Source organism: Castor canadensis, chromosome 10, assembly GCF_047511655.1.
Source record: "Castor canadensis chromosome 10, mCasCan1.hap1v2, whole genome shotgun sequence".
Taxonomy (NCBI): domain Eukaryota; kingdom Metazoa; phylum Chordata; class Mammalia; order Rodentia; family Castoridae; genus Castor; species Castor canadensis.
This window is the reverse complement of record NC_133395.1, coordinates 10,004,870-10,021,491: the sequence shown is the minus strand read 5'-3', so window position 1 is coordinate 10,021,491 and position 16,622 is coordinate 10,004,870. Positions and strand designations below refer to the sequence as shown.

General features: G+C 36.4%; 2 protein-coding genes across 5 annotated transcripts in view; one reads left to right on the top strand and one right to left on the bottom strand.

Annotated features, from left to right (window-relative positions):
* Positions 1-8,797, top strand: part of Itgbl1 (integrin subunit beta like 1) — a 229,925-nt gene extending 221,128 nt beyond the window's left edge. For both annotated transcript variants that reach the window (XM_074043030.1, XM_020175283.2), the window contains 3 exons: positions 4-150; positions 6,865-6,978; positions 7,944-8,797. In XM_074043030.1, coding sequence (XP_073899131.1) covers positions 4-150; positions 6,865-6,978; positions 7,944-8,035 — 353 coding nt within the window. In that variant the 3' untranslated portion in view covers positions 8,036-8,797. The remainder of the gene's footprint in view (positions 1-3; positions 151-6,864; positions 6,979-7,943) is intronic.
* Positions 3,258-16,622, bottom strand: part of Fgf14 (fibroblast growth factor 14) — a 638,567-nt gene continuing 625,202 nt past the window's right edge. For all 3 annotated transcript variants that reach the window (XM_020175278.2, XM_020175279.2, XM_074043031.1), the window contains exon 5: positions 3,258-15,134. In XM_020175278.2, coding sequence (XP_020030867.1) covers positions 14,998-15,134 — 137 coding nt within the window. In that variant the 3' untranslated portion in view covers positions 3,258-14,997. The remainder of the gene's footprint in view (positions 15,135-16,622) is intronic.

The window sequence follows — 16,622 nt, the reverse complement described above, 5'->3', positions numbered from 1 at the left end:
CAGGCCGCGGCACATGTTCCTGTGGTCATTGCGTTTGTGAGAGAGGATGGTTTGGCAAACTCTGCCAACATCCACGGAAGTGCAACATGACAGAAGAACAAAGCAAGAGTCTGTGTGAATCAGCAGATGGCATACTGTGCTCGGGGAAGGGTGAGTATCTCTGCCGGAGCCTGGATTAGATTCCTGTTCTGACACATGGCTTGTAGAACAGCAAGTAGCAGACTGATTTTAGTGTGGAAGAAAGCCACTCTGCTCTGCCTGGTGCCAAACTTGGAGCTTGAACATTAACTATGGGAGGTTTTTGGTGTAAGATAATGAAATATATGAGAGAAACTTATGCAAAAAAACATCATCAGCCACTTGTGTTCAAAGTTGTGGCCAAAAGGAATAGAATGGATAACTATAAAGAATTAGAACCACAACATTCTGGGTACTGAACAGACCAAAAACCAGGGAAAAAAGGGGATGATTGCTGAGGTCACCTCTGAAATAGCAGTTGAGAATTATAGAAAAGTGACAACCATATGATTCTTGGAACTTCTAAGAAGTGTATGTAGAAAAGGGAAGGAGAGGGTGTGTGAGGAAAACAGAAAAAGTGACTAAATATTTAGTTCCATGAAGAAGGAAAAAAGAGTATAAGTCTCAATTCTGCAGTTTTCTTTGGTCTGAAAATCACCAATTTTTCCAAGAAAGCTTTTGTGACTTAATATATAGAAAGATAAAATGAAAAAGGAAAATGAAACTTGCAAAGAATAGTTATGTCCTGCAAACTGACTGAAAAGGAGTCAGCAAGCCAGTCAAACACTTATCACAGAAACAGATTTGAGGAACAAGCAAATCCCTTTTTCCTTCCTCTATACACACACAAAAGGAAACCCAAGGCAGATTTTTCCTGAGTAAAGATTATGAATGTATAATGTTCTTGAAGGCACTTTTATATTCTGCTATCTTGGCACATATTACATGTTTAAGGGATACCATTGTCCACCTTGCTGGTGCCTAAGCCTAAGGATTCTCCTGGCATGTTGGGAGTTGATCTTCATAGAGCTGGAAGTTTGGAGTGTCCCAGCTCTCTTCTTAGCTCATCACCGCCTTGTAGAACAGACTCTGCACCCCCTTCAGACATGGTACTGCTCTAGCTGAAGCTCCATTGACCCCTAACACTGATTCTGGGGCAGGTTAAACACATGATCCCTTTGTGCAAAGGACACAAGAAAGGAAATGTATACCTGAGACACTGAGTAGTGCTCTATGACACCCTAGTGATGCCACATGGCCTATGAAAGAAACCTCATGGAGCAGGATGTCCTATGGGTAATGTGTTTTCATCACACAAGGCACAATTGAAAGAAGTTTTTTGACATAACTTCAGACAGAAAAGCAGATGGTTGCTCTGACTACTGGTGCCTGGGGGGAAACTGAAAACAGATATGAATGTGATCATTTAATAGGCAGCTGTGTCCTTGGTTTCCAGGAATTTTGTGTTCCAGACTTCTCCTTATAGTACACTCAGACAAGTAATCATACCTTCAACCTAATGTCATTTCAGCAGGCAGGTAGCACTCAAATGAATTTAAAGCAAGCACTTTGTTCCCTCTGTTTATTCTCCTGTTAGATTCTATCTAATCACAAGCTCCAAACAAACCTTGCACCAATTCTATTCTCAGAGATTGCTGCTCCCTGAAACACCAGCTTTGGTTTCAAGCTGTGTTGGAAGAATCAAAAAAGGCTTTTTTTTCTCTGCTTCTGTTTCATACCTGGCCCATCATCATGACTGTTTGTAACTTTTTCTATAACTTTTAATAAACTCTATTACCTCCCTTGCTACAAAAACAAACAAACAAAAAGAATCAAAAAAAGAGGACAGGGAAGTTAAAAGGAAGAGACAATGGCAAGGAATTGGAGAGGAAGTGATTAATAAAGAACTTTAGGAAGGGGGGAATGAAATTAACCTGTGAGAGAAAAATAGAAGGAAGAAAGAGGTGTTATCAGATCATAGGGCAGTGTTTAAATTTCCTGGTTTAGATTGTTTATTATGAACATAATTCCAATCAGAGCTTTAAAATTTAGATATTAGCTTGCATGGTTTTCCTTAATGGCCTTTTCACTGGAAGGCCATTATCCTTATATCCTTATCCTTAGATCTTAAGGATATAGGCTTTTCACAAAACTGTATCAAATGAGGACCCCATTCATACTAAAACATAGTGTGCTTATTTGTATTTGTTTATTTTTAAAACCATCCATTGCGTACATGTGTTTGTGTTTACTAAACATCTTATTAAGTTATTAAAATTGTCTATCACCTGGTGTTTTCTAAGTCCTGTCCAATTGTAAGTACAGCAAGAAAACACAAAACTATACTCACCAGTGTAGTGAATAACAATCCACATCCTAAACTGACTTTCATATAAAAAGTGGTTTCTTTTGAAGGAATAAAAGTTCCTGCTAAATTCATTAGAGTTTAAGGGAAGGTTTTTACTTTTTACCATCATAAATGAAGAAAATGCAAAAAAAAAAAAAAAAAGTTGATTAAATAGCGACCTAAAGGTATTGCCTCAAATAAAATAAAACCAAAAATGTCTCTCCAGTTAATGCCTTTCCAAGTTGTATGAGTGCTGTAAGTATATCCAAGGATCAAGGAAGGGTTGAAAGCATATTTGTCTAAATGTTTATCCCTCAGTGGGTAGAATGCTTTAGAGGCTTCAAATTCTGGTAAATTTGAGTAGTAAAGACTGCCCCAAGGCTCTATGCTTCCATGCACAGTAGGGACAGGCAGCAGTTAGTTGAGGGCTTCTTTCTTTCCTCCAATTCTAGGGACATCAGTGCTAGATTATGCACTAAGATCATGCAACTGTGTCTGTTTCAGGGATGTAGCAATTGTTTTTGGTCCCTATGAGAAGCATCATCCCACGTCCTGCCCTGAGAAACAAAAAACAGCCTCATGAAGTAGACCACAGTATTTCAACATGGTGACTGAAAAGAGAAAGCTGTTCAAAGCATTTGACTGGAACTATGAATATCTGAGTGTCATGAACTTGTTTGAATTATGCATAATTTTTTTTTCAAATTTGTAAGTGAAAATCCCTCATCCTATGATCACGAAAGATATCCAGCCCTTTTTCTTCTGATTATGGGACAGGTGTGAGCCCAGGTCCTGCGATAACCATGGTGTGTACTCAGCAACACATACCCACCAAAATGATGTCTGAAATGTGCACATGCCATGAACTGTGAATAAAGCTGTCACCTCAGGAGACGATGAAGAAATAGCATTTTATTTCTTTACAAATTTATAGCCAAGACAATAAATCACTCCATAGAAAAATTTAAAACAAGATACATTGTTGTGACCTTCATAACAGATGGAGTCATTAGTACAGTAGTGAAAACTGCCTGCTGGGATGTTGAGTTGCAGCATTTTGTCAGGCATGATGAAAGAAAAAGAAAGTCTAACATTAGTAATGGAATTGGGCAACTAACAAAGGTGCCTTGCCCTTGGGCTCAAATTGTTTTAGTAAATAACCAAGAGAGATGAGCTTAGTGGCCAGATCTCCCCTATATTTAGCTACCTTTGTGGAATATTCATAAGATTTTGTTTGTTTGTTTATTTGGGGATTTATTTATTTGGATCCAGGATGACATTGCAACATTTTTACCTTAATAACTTCAACCTAGATCTGAGTAATCATCTCTAATATTCTCACAGATGTTGTTATGTGGCAATGGCTATAAACATACATCATTAAATGTCTCCTTAAATCTTCACAGTGACACTCATTTGGTCCTAAATCATCCAGTAAGTCCAGAGTATACCCACTCACTGTCCTATCTCTCACCCACCCAGCTCCTGGTCCCACAGGAAAAGAGAATGGGTGAAAGCTGTGCTTCAGCCCAGTGTTCTGGTTGCTTCATTCAATATGGCTGTCTGTTGAAATCTGCAGAAACAAACAGTTCATTTCTGAAATTATGTGAAAGTGTTTGCTGTGAGAGACATCACAGATAAGCAGATAGCTAGGGTGTCGATCAAATCAATGGAAATCTTATATTAACTGTTGATTATTGCCTATGTGGTCCTATGCAATTCCCTTATCCTCTCTGGTCTTCTGGTCTCATATTTGAAGGCTGAATAAGTTCATTTCTTTCCCCTTCTTAAGTCTTAAGGATGCTCTGAAGACATGTGAGGAAATGTGGGTGATTCTCCAGGGGTGGATGCCAGCAAAAAACACAGAGGGAGATAGGAACATTCTTAAGGGTCTTTACATTGAGAAAGAAAACAATTGTGGTTGTGACCTTACCACCCTAGAGCTTCTGGCAAGATGGGTTAACTGCTCCTCATTTGGGGCTGGGTCTCTGGGGGTGAATGGATACCAGCCAGCTGAGTTGAACAATTTCTGACCTCTGGGTAGTCAGGTAGTCTATGTCTTAGATAAAATCTTCTCTCTAAAAGTTTCCCTTTCCAGAGAGGGTTGATCCATCCTTGTTATTGGTTATTGATGGTTAACAGCCAGAGCACTCTACAAGAAAGGTGCTATAATAGGTCCTAATAACTGTTCATACTGTGTTATTATCACATGCTATGATATTCCTAGTTATACAAGCAACAGAAGAATTTCCTATCTCTAAGATGCATTGAGTATTGACATACAGGGAAGAACATGGCTGGGAAAATGATGACTGAGAAAAGCTACTGTTCCATGGCACATACAAAAGCAATCCTTACTCTTTATTCTAAGTGTTTTGTGACTCATAGACTCTGTAACTGGAATCTACTCATCAAATATTCTTATCAGTACACACCATATAAACTTTAGCTGAGCTTACCAGTTTTAGGAACATACCTGCTGTGGCCTAAAATTGAGCATATCAGGAGCTAGAGTAGTGAGTAAAATAGTTTCAGGACTAGGGGATAAGTTGGAAGATGAAATATGAAATTCTTTCATGAATTGTGAAAGAAAAAAGTATAATTTATGAATATCATGGACATATAAAATCATTTATTTCTATTGTAAAAATACATTTGCTGTGCAAGGGAGATACTATTTTAGAAACAACTAAAAATGGTCAAGTTCTCCAAATAGTCTTCTTCCACTTATGAAAATAAAACACTAAATATGGTGCCTTCTGAAGAAACCTCTCTGATAGCCAATGTCATGGGCCATGTTTTCCTTGTTGGCAGATATATTACTAACCATTTGTTAAACAGGCAGTTGAGTGTTGAACATGTTCATGCCTAGAAATTTGAAAGTCTTGATAAATAAATATCTAAAATAAGGAAACACTGTATCTTGATTAAACTAAAATGAGACCCTATCCCTTGCTGTTTGCCCTAGAGGGCCAGCTTCCAAGTTCTCAAGCAACCATCAGGCTGTCAGTCACTCATCAGAACTGAAAGATGGCTTGTACATTAATGAAGTACCTGCAAATTAACAAAGACTCTTCAGAAAACAAGTTAAGACTGAATGTATGCTTCATTTAAACAAGAAATCAAAAATAAAGGAAAAACAATTCTCACAATATAATTCTTACTACACTATTGAGATTGAGATTCGTGACAAAGAATGGTACAAGTTTGATTTGGTCATTGAGAATTCTTTCAACTAAAAATCATATACAGGTTTCCATGATATGAATACCACAGGGCACTTAATATTGGGACACATTAGCTTGAATTCTTTTATGATCCACATGGTAAATATAATTCTGTTACCCCAACCCACAGGTTTCCTAATCTCCATTTTCTCAGGTTTTCAATTATTTTTCAGTCACTATGTTTCAGTAGAAGCACTCATGATTGATTCCTTCTCCCCTCAAATATATTTTGAGCTTGCCAAGTTTGGATTTTGTTAAATCTGTCAAAATACTTTTGCTACTTCACATTCTGTCAAGGTGATTTTTGAACTGAAAATTTCCTTTGGTAAAAGGAAATTGCTTTTGGAAAGAATAATTAAAGAAATGGAAGGGGAAATTCTTTAGAATTTTTTTTGTCTTCCTTGCTGTAGTGGAAGCAGTTTTACCACAAGAAGACTTTTTTTTATTCTCTCCTGAAAGATGTTTAGATTGAGACAACTTTGTCCTCCTTGGAACGTGATATGTCTCATATTTTCTTTGATTTTAAAAAAATTCTTAGTAATCCAAAACATCTTAATGGCCAAATACTTTTTCGATTAGGTAGGAGGTAAAAAGAGGAGAAATCAGTAAAGTGTTGGGAAAAGGGACTGAAGATATTTGGAGTAAATTGGACATCCCTGATTATGGTAGGGAATCCTGATGACGAAGTCAGATAAGTCAAACATACAAGAGTGATTATGTGTGCATTTTTAGCACCTTAATTAGCCACTCTATATGCAGTTGTGTGTATATGTCCCTACTTTAAGAAAACCATGTAAACAAACATCCAAAATGACGAGCTTAAAATTTAGTAGTTATTTTAGTTATACATTGTACCCTCATTTAATAGAATTTACTATTGGGTTCCTTTAAAGAACAGGCACTTTACAAACATGATTCAACTTGAAAAAAAGTGAAAAAAAAAAACCCACCTATTTTTGAACACCTTTCTGGGAGCCCATCTATAAGAATCAGCCACATTTTGTTCGCATTGACATTTCAACGAGACTGGGCCAGGGAACATTTGCTCAAGGCTAATTGCAACTGTCTAGATCCATAATGAAGGCTTTCCTGGATGACCTTTATGAATTACAGTAAGTAAAGCTCCCCTCTGAGAAACCAGCTATTCAATAAACTTCTACCTTTGGAAGATAGGTTATTAGAAGCCTATTGTCAGTATGTCTACGATATCCTATTCTGCATGAAAACCTTTAGTTATATGGTGACAGTGAGTAATGCTCTTTGTGATTTCAGGTTCTTGTCATTGTGGGAAGTGCATTTGTTCTGCCGAAGAGTGGTTTATTTCAGGGGAATTCTGCGACTGTGATGACAGAGACTGTGACAAGCATGATGGTCTCATTTGCACAGGTGCAGTATTGAGCTACTGTAGTTGTTCTGTGTCACATTACAATAGAGCCAAATAACACCCAGCAAACAGGACAGCTCCATATAATCAAGGATAACTATTAATCTGAGATAACTGAAATAGGAAGTGGACATTTGTGAATAGACACTAACATTATTTCTAGGCAAAGAAAAATGCAAAAGAATGGAGCCAGATCATATGATTACTGGGAAACTTCCACAAGGTAACTGACCCTATGAAATAACACAAATGAGGCTTATACTAAATAGAGACAACCATCCTATTTTGGTTATGGTGTAGGAAACAGACCATTATTTCAAGGAGAACCCAGGTGCCATTAGTTGGTGTGTTGGTTGCTTTCAGAGAACCGAATGGATATTTCTATTGCATGAGGAGGAAGAGGTAGGAGCAAGGTATGAAAGTGGTTGAGATGTGTAATCTACTGATACCTAATTTTTGGAGCCCTAATAAGTTATTATAAAACATATTTGTTTAAACAAGTTATGGGGGAAATAAAGACATGTAGATTCGATCTCTTAATTTCTAGCAAAAGGTAAAAAATTAATATCTGTATTGCCACCGTTAGTCCATCCCTACTATTCAAGTGTTCTCTTCTAGCTGACTATCTGGCCTGCTTCATGTTATGTCAAGGACCTTTATGTTTTTCAGTATTAATTCATTAGTCATTTATAATTTGTTCTCCAAAGGAAAATAGAACTGTGACATGATATCCCAGCTGAGTGATACAGGATGGTAGCAATTTAATTCACAGATCATGGCACCAAATAGATGCCATTAATTGAAAGATGAGATTTCTCTCAGCTGCTTTATAAAATGCAATAATATCATTGCACAATAAGAAAATTTAGAGAGGATAAATGCGGTTTTCTTATGGACATTTATAGCTTAAAATAGCATACTTTAATGATATAGCCTGATCATGATCCCCATGTGTATTTTGTTACAGGAAATGGAATATGTAGCTGTGGAAACTGTGAATGCTGGGATGGATGGAATGGAAATGCATGTGAAATCTGGCTTGGCACCGAATATCCTTAATGATTCCATGGGAGAGGACTGGATTCTTATTTTTCTGGATCACTTTAGAACATAGAAAAGCAGAGGAAACCATGTGTAATCGCCACTAGGACAGATTTGACAGACTATTGTATGTTTTTTCTATTTCTGACTGAATGAAAACTGGGTACCCATTAGAAATGAGTTAAGCAAATTATATTGTAAATGACATTATAAAGAATTTTTCTTCTGTAACTAACATCGTTAGTTCTCAATGAGGGCAACTTTGCCACTCAGAAGACATTTGGTCATGTCTACAGAAAATTTTGATTGTCACACTGGGTGGAGTAGGGGGGTGTACTACAGGCACCTAGTAGGTAGAGATGCTAAACACCCCACAATTCATAGGACAGCCCCCACAACAAATAATTTTCTGACTCCGGTCATTGGTGCTGGAGTAGAAAAGTACTAGATTGCATGTTTTTTAGAAATCTAATTCCTGCACCAGCAATATCATATTAGAATCCAAGGAAAAGAGCCATTTTCACATAAATTCACCAGATTTTTCTAGGATTACAAATGACTCAGCATTTCCATATGGGGACATTGAAGACAAAGACAGAGGTATGATCTTGGGTTGGTGGGATCACTAGATCATGAGTGCTTCAGAAGGGAAAGGATTGGTCATTTTTAGCCATTAGGCTTTGTCTGATCTCACTTTAAACTCAGAAGAGTCGCTTAAGATAAAGGAAGAAATAATAAAAAATGTACAATTTAACATTTTTAATAAAAAAGTTGTTTATACTCTGTGTCAATATATATTTACCTACTGATCATTAACATAAACAACAAAAATAAATTGTTATTCAAGAATATCCACTTTAAGTTCTTATATGTAAGAGACCACGTTGTAAAAATGAGTCAGGGGTTACATGTATAAGAAGCCAGATACTTCACTACTTAAATTATCCCCATAGTGAGGCCTTTTGAAAAGATAAAATCTGCTTTGAAATATGATGAGCCTGAAATATGCATTTGTTCCCCCACAATATTCTCTTTTTTCCTATGGAACAGCAGGGATATACAAAAAAAAAGATGGCACCCTTCTCAAAAGCTCAGAAGGCCTAAAAATCTAGACATGATTTAAGTAGAAATTGCAACTATTAATTCAGTGATAGGAATAAAATTTTTACTTTCTTAATGACAAAATTTTACTATATGAAATTCACATTGAATTATGAAAATGTGTAGTACTTGACTTCCCTTAAATATGTATATATATCATTAGATTTACTTACACACACTATTTTAGGTAACCTTTAGTTATTTAGAGCTAGAAAAACACCTTTCTTTTCTAAATGTGAGTTATTTTGTAAAATTCTAAACTAACATAGCAAAATGACTGCTGTATGTTTTAAGATGAAAAAATTTACTTGGAAGTTTTGTGTTAATGATGCAATTATTCTAGCATTATGACTTGGACATTGTAAGTGGAATAACCAAAAATAAGAAAAATATGCATCCACTGTGTTACTTACTTAAAAATTTAATATTGAAAATTATTTGAATATTTAACTGATACTGCTTTTACAGAATTAATAATGTTCTCATAATTTGACAGATTTATAAAAGTGTTATCTCTAGCCTGAGATTAAGGTGGGCAACCATATTGGTTGTATTTATCTTCCTGTATATGGTAATTGATGAATCAGTTTTGTAAAATGAGGGAGATGTATGTAGCCAAGAAATAGTACAGATATTCTTTCCTTTCCTCTACATAAACATTTTCAGCCTCAAACAAACCTGTTATAATTATTTAGTAGCCATTTCATTACTTATTTGATGATGCACAAACACTTGAATTCATTGAGCTACCTCCCCATTGTGCTACAAATGACCTTCAGGCTCCCCTACTGCAGGGCCCGGGTTTCTATAAAGGACTGGGAATATTTAGAAATGTATTTGGGCTACATACATTTCTGTAGCATATTCTTCTTTGATTATTTGTATTTAATATTTCAAAACTGTAAAAAAAAAAAACATTCTGAGCTCCCAGACTCAGAATACAAAAATAGATTAGGGCTGACTTTCGCTCACAGTTGGATAGTAGCTTGCCTAACTCTTCCCAGTGAAATTACCTGTAATTCCCTATGGCCCTATGTATAACCTTAGGTGAGACATACTTTTCTTATAATTCTCTCTATATTCTTCCTTTTCATCAATGGCAACTACAGCAAAAGTGTTGTTCTCTTTATATTTTCACATAACGAAAGCATCAAAAATATCCTTGCATTTCAGCCTTCTAAAAAGGTTAGATTTGGAGAAATTATTATTCCGTAGAGCTCAAAATGCGATTTGTCCTGATTTTTGAACAAAGATGAAAATAAATTCTAGTTAGTCATATTCTGAAGCTCCTTGAATTACAAATTGTAGAAATAAAATCCCCATATTAGGTCACATGGTACCTAAACTCTAATGAATGCTTTTTCTATGACAGGTGTGTGTGTGTGTGTGTGTGTCTGTATCTGTGTGAGTTTGGACTCTAGCAATACCACATTAATATAACTATAAAGAAGTGATTGAATAAATATGTTTGACACTGGAAAAAATAAGCAAAATGACATGAAAATACTAGTTATGACTTTCTTGAATATGATTTTGTGTCTTGACTTTTGGTTCTGTGACTAAGAGAAACTCCCTCTTTAACAAAGGGCAAGATCACATTTGTTAGGGATGGGAGAAAATAAGCAAATATTGTTCATGTTTTTTAAACATCACAGTTGGACCAATGTCAACTGGACACAATGCAACATGTTTACTGGTGTGGTGGCACTCACACTGCTTGCTTGGCAAAGTATTACAGAGGAATTCCTTCACAGCACTCACAGAAGTCAACTAAAGTCCTCAAGCACAAGAAGAGAACCATTATACCTACTAAGTTTTTGGCTTCTGAGTTCATCTATTTCTAACAGCATCTTGGAAGGAATGACTTCCACCAGCTGAAATGCAAACACAACCTCTGCTAGGAATCATCAGACTTTGAATAAAAACCAGTAACAAAACCAAAATGTAACTCAGCCTTAGTCTGCAGACTCAACTATCACAATTTCAAAAGTCTACCCTGTATTCTAGAGCATCACCTGGCCTTCTTTGTCACCTTATTAGCTAAGAAACCTAAGTTATGGATGTATTTTACTCCTAAACAACCTGATTTACATTCTGAATGTGGTGATGCCTGTATTTGGAAAATAACTGAACATTTAGTCTAAAATTTTTTACCCTGGCTATATCCATTTTCTAAAATAAAATTTAAAATATATCTTAATTATTACACCTCCTTCTAAACTGAATCTTAGTCAATCTTGTTACTCCTTCTTAAGGAGTTATAAGACATTAATCATCTCTGCAATATTAGGGAGAAACTTCAAATGAAATTATGCATGTCTAACTTACAGAATAAGACAGCTTTTGTTGTATGTTTTTGTTAAGAGAACCAAATCTGATATTGGTCATCCTGAAAAAAAATAAAAGCTGTTTTAATGTCTTAAGCATTAAGCAAGTGTCTAGGTTTGACAAAGAAACTCTGCTTACTCACAGAGAGAGCAGCTAGAAGGACTGGAGCAGATTGGGCCCATTGTGGATGTCCTTTGTCATTCCTACTCCAAACACTGAACAAACAAATGTTTAGAGCATGGATCTGAAAATTCTCCAGAATTTATGATGAAATGATGCTTTTTTTTTTTACAGAAGGTAGACTATTTTCATGTCTTCTATAACTTTTTTCAAATAAAGTAGTAGTGAATTTTAGAAAATAAACTTACTAGAAAACAATAATAATATCACTCAAAATCAAAAGACTTAACATTTCTGAGCATTGTTAAGGGATGGGCAAAGCAATTGGCTGCCATGACAAATCAATAGAAGTAACCCTCCCACACCAGATATGCATGCAGAAAGAATGGGCTCTTATTGAAACTTAACACAATGGACATATGTACATGGAGGTACAAAACACACGGTTTTGAATACAAATGAATTCCATCAGATTTACTATACAGAACATCAATAATGACAGACTGTACTTTAATTAAGAGCAAACTTAACTTCTGAGGGAAAATAAATAGTGAAGTCTTATCCTGGAAGAATAGCAAGAGAGGTATCATCAAAGAGCTAAAATTTTCTTTGGCATGGTAAAAGGGGAAATTGAGTTTACCAACTTATTTACATGACATTTCTATATGTGGGGATGATACAATGCTATTTTGTTACATAAAGTGGTTTGATATTTTTCATATGCCTTCATATAAATATTTATTCAATATGTTGTATTTATAAATACAACAAATGATAATAAACACAGAAACTGTACAATGCAGACAAACTCTTGTATGTGGATCAAGTAATACATACCAACAATTCTGGATATACAGGTCCCACTACATGCAGTTCATCAGTGCTGTCCTCGTCCCATGCAACAGGTGAGACCAGACACAAAAGTGGTCTAACTAAAGCACAAACAACAAGGACCCCTCCGCAACATGTCTAAACACACACTAGAAGAAAGTGTTATGACATCCACTCATAGAGATAAATGCCCTTATAGACAACCCTTAAAAACAGAGCAGAGATACACATTTACATAAATCCCAGTCATTTACAAAAATAAATCTCGTCTTAATTTTAACCAATATGCAGGCTTGCAGGAGAGAAAGAAACCTCAAGTAGGGCTCGAGTAGGGTTGATTATCAAAAAACAAATGGGGTTGTTTGGGGAGTGTGTGTGTCTGTGTGTGTGTGTGTGTGTGTGTGTGTGGTTAGTGGTGTAAGCAGTGTCTATAAGCGTACATAACTGGAATTATAAGTTATTCATAGTTTACCACATATTATGGGATATATGTCATCCTTAAATAATTGGTTAATGGAGTCTAATATGTATTTTCTCTTCCTAAAAACAATAGCCTTTAGAATAGCATAATACCAAACCAAGAATGATCAAAGGAACCATGTTGCAGTGTTGTAATTTAGCATTATGAACAATAAATCTACTCAAACGTTATGCTAACTTTTTATTTATTAAAATGGAATCCAATATGAAAAGGAAGTAAGCATAGACAGTTAAATTTATACTGAAACTTTTATCAGCTAAGCAGGCCAAAATTTTTAAATGCTGGGCAAGGGCTGTCATGGAGATTTATGAAAGCAGTGACAAAATAATTTCCCAGTAAATACATTGCAGATGGGGATAAGTGGCAATGGGGTCATCATTCCACATGGAAATACAACAAGAGGCCAGTGCATTGATACCACCAGCAAGTGTGTTCTTTAAATGAGGTTCACTTTGGTCTCAACTCTTCTGAGAAGAAAACACTGAATTTTATTAAGTGTACACAGAGTTAACAAATATATTTCCAAACAGTTTAGTATGAAACATTTTGAAGCTCTTTATATCCAATATTGAATATTTTGTGTGGAATCTCTACTGTATGGTCAACGATTCATGGCCTGTCTTAGTAGTTGCCTTCCCCAAGCTCAGAGTTTAGTAGTATCCAATCCAAAAGGAAATTAAATGAGCAAAATAAAACAAAGCAAATAAATCAAATGGCCCAAAAACTTGATGTTTGAGAGTGTTGGTTTGCTTTATTTTTATCTAGAATATTCGACAGAGGGTAGTCTGAGATCATGGCAAGGCACCTCTAACTCAGCCACCAGCCAACATGGGCCCCCAAAAGCTGAGTTAGAGGTATGTACTGGTGAGATCCACAGTACCAGACTCAGCATGCTGAGCTAAAAAAAATATTTTTCCTCGTATGTCCAGTTTAAAAACTTGTCATTAAACACCAAAAATATTAAAGTCTAATTTATAACTAACGTTTGCATTGCTGCTGCAGAAAAGAACTCAACAGCCGCCTTGCCCATGCTTGGCTGAGTATGAGTGGAACGCAGCTCAAAAGGGAACAATGTAGATTTGGTTCATTAAAAACAGGAAGGAAGGAGTGGAACACAAATGGATTTAGGTAGCACATTTCTTGTAGGTTGTAATGATTGATTTTTCCTTTTTTTTTCCAATAATGAGGACTAATAGATGAAAAATGAACCTTAATCAGGCCCACAAGGCCTACAGAATTCTTTGGACCCACTTTCTCAAAAACCAGTGGGTCTTGCTCGCTGGGCAAGGCAAATGTTACCATTACCAGTAAGCTTGTGATATGTATAAAACACACACGCACAAAGAAACTAGAAGGGGTGTCAAACACTTACTGTAGAGAGCTTCCCATGTCTGTGTTTGACCCTTGTCCCACCCAGGCAACAGCGACCTTGGGAGCCCAGTATCTGCTACTAGATAGAGTGTATATGTGTGTTTAATCAGTAATGTGAGCCAGAGACAACCACCTTAATCTTTATAGATGCAATTTGTAATAATAGGTTTAGAAGGCTTCCTGATTCCTTGATTGCTCTCCAATCTAAGCCAACTGCAACATTTAAGATTTAGAGGAACACAATCACTGCAAAAGGTCACAGACAGTGGAGCGAGCAGCCCTGTAAAAACGGGAAGAGAAATCCATAATAGCACAGGTTTACAGCGTCTAACTAGAAATTACTCAATATTATTTGTGTGCTACAAAATTGAACTTAAACACATGGATTTCGTGGAAACAGGACTCAAAAGGATTATGGGTAGCTGTCAGCAGGCAAGGTATCGAGTGTACTTGTGAAGTATGTCATTCACATGGAGTGTCACAGTCACAGAAAAGATATTAAAAAGGCATTCCATATCTGGTAGGGCATTCCATGGTCTGAGTTAGCTGGTTGTCCAGGTGTCTTCTTGTTGTGGGGGGCCCACAGGTTGAGATCTATCCACTTGCAACGAAGAAGTTCTGAGACAGCAAAGGGCAAGCATCAGCTTGCTTTCTCTGCTGCTCATCAGCCCCGGGAGCCAGAAGGTCTGTAAGGATAAATCACTCAACTGTGCTCAGGGAGTAAGTCACAACACCTGTGAGGATCTGGCTATGTGGTCTTGCTCTTGTTGACTGGTTTGCCTCCATTCATTATTGCAGACGCGCTTGTGCTTTTACTTGGTGTCACCCCAGCCTTCGGGACCGTTTCACCAACGTCATGCAAAGATGGTTCTCGGTACATGGCAACTAGTGATGCGGAGAAAGGAGGAGGAAAAGGAGACATTACTTGGTTATTTGCAAGAATCGCTCTTCTTACATGTACAGACTTCAGCAACTGTCCAGTTTCTGTTTTCCCTGATGAACACATTCCCACGGACAAAGGACTCCAGTTTTAAGGCAGTAACAGAGGAAGTCACTTTCAACACATTCTCTGGTTTATATACCTAAAATAAGTATACGAGTGCACACATATGAGTCTTTGTTTAGAAGAAAAAGGTTTAAGTGGGAGCTATGTCCTCTTTGTTGGCCTATAATATAAAACACACATATACACACACAAAGTACAGGAGGACAAGCATTTGCTCTACTTCTCTGTCTAGAAAGGAAAATTCAGACGTCCCTTCCACTGCACACTAGTATCAACCTTTGAAATACTCAATCCACTTCATTTTTTTGAGCTGAGGTATTTGCACTCTGTATCATTAAATTATTTTTCTCTCAAGTGGTTCCAAGGCAAGATAGTCACATTAGTGTCAACTTCAAAGCCACACAAAGCAATAACGAAGAACTCCCTTGCATTTAGACAGGGCCTTCCTGACTTAACTTTTTTTTAAAATTTATTTATTTTTTTTGTGGGATTGGGGTTTGAATTTAAAGCTTCATACTTGCAAAGCAGGCAGTCTACTACTTGAGTCATACCTCCGGTCCAGCCAGGGTCTTCTAGAGAATACTGTTTTGATTTTCTTTCCCACAATCATGGAAAGAGATCCTTAAACAACTGCAGGTAACATATTTTTATGCCTCAATTTCTGGCATATTATTAAAAATCTAATAATTGATTCATGTAGGGCAGAAGGACAGAATGGAGACACAGCAACTGAGACTGATGACTGAGAAAAGGCTGAGGAATTCTCTAATGGTAGATGACCAGATGGTACATGGTATCACCAAAGTTCATGTGGTTTTGCAGAAAATGATTTTAGTGAGTTCTGGGAAAGGACATTTAAGAGTAAAGAGTATTCAATACTTGGGAAAAGCTTGTTGAGTTAAAGTCATCTGCTATCAGAAATGTAAGTGCAGTAGAGCTGCCTAGGTTTTGAAAGGGTTAAGGCATTTTATGAAGAGCCCTTGTGTTAAGTTAGGAAGACCTATTATATGTATCTTCCTTGTGTGCAGGTAGAATCTTACCTTTGCATCAGTGCATCATGGGATTTTTCAACAGCTCACATACTTCAAAATTCAAATGTGCATTCAGGCTTATATTAAAGGACTTAATAATGTAGTAAAAGAAACTAATCCATATCCTTGAAGCACATTCCAAGATTTCATTTTCGTATTAATTAAAATAGGAGATAATAACATTAAAGCCTTGACTTTGATTATCTGTGAAGTGACATTGTATAAGGAACACCAATGCTGTAGAGTAATAATAATTGAGTATCTACTTTGTCCTAACATTTCTAGTTATATAATTTACTTCCCATATGGATTTTGCAAGTTTGAAATTAATTTTCC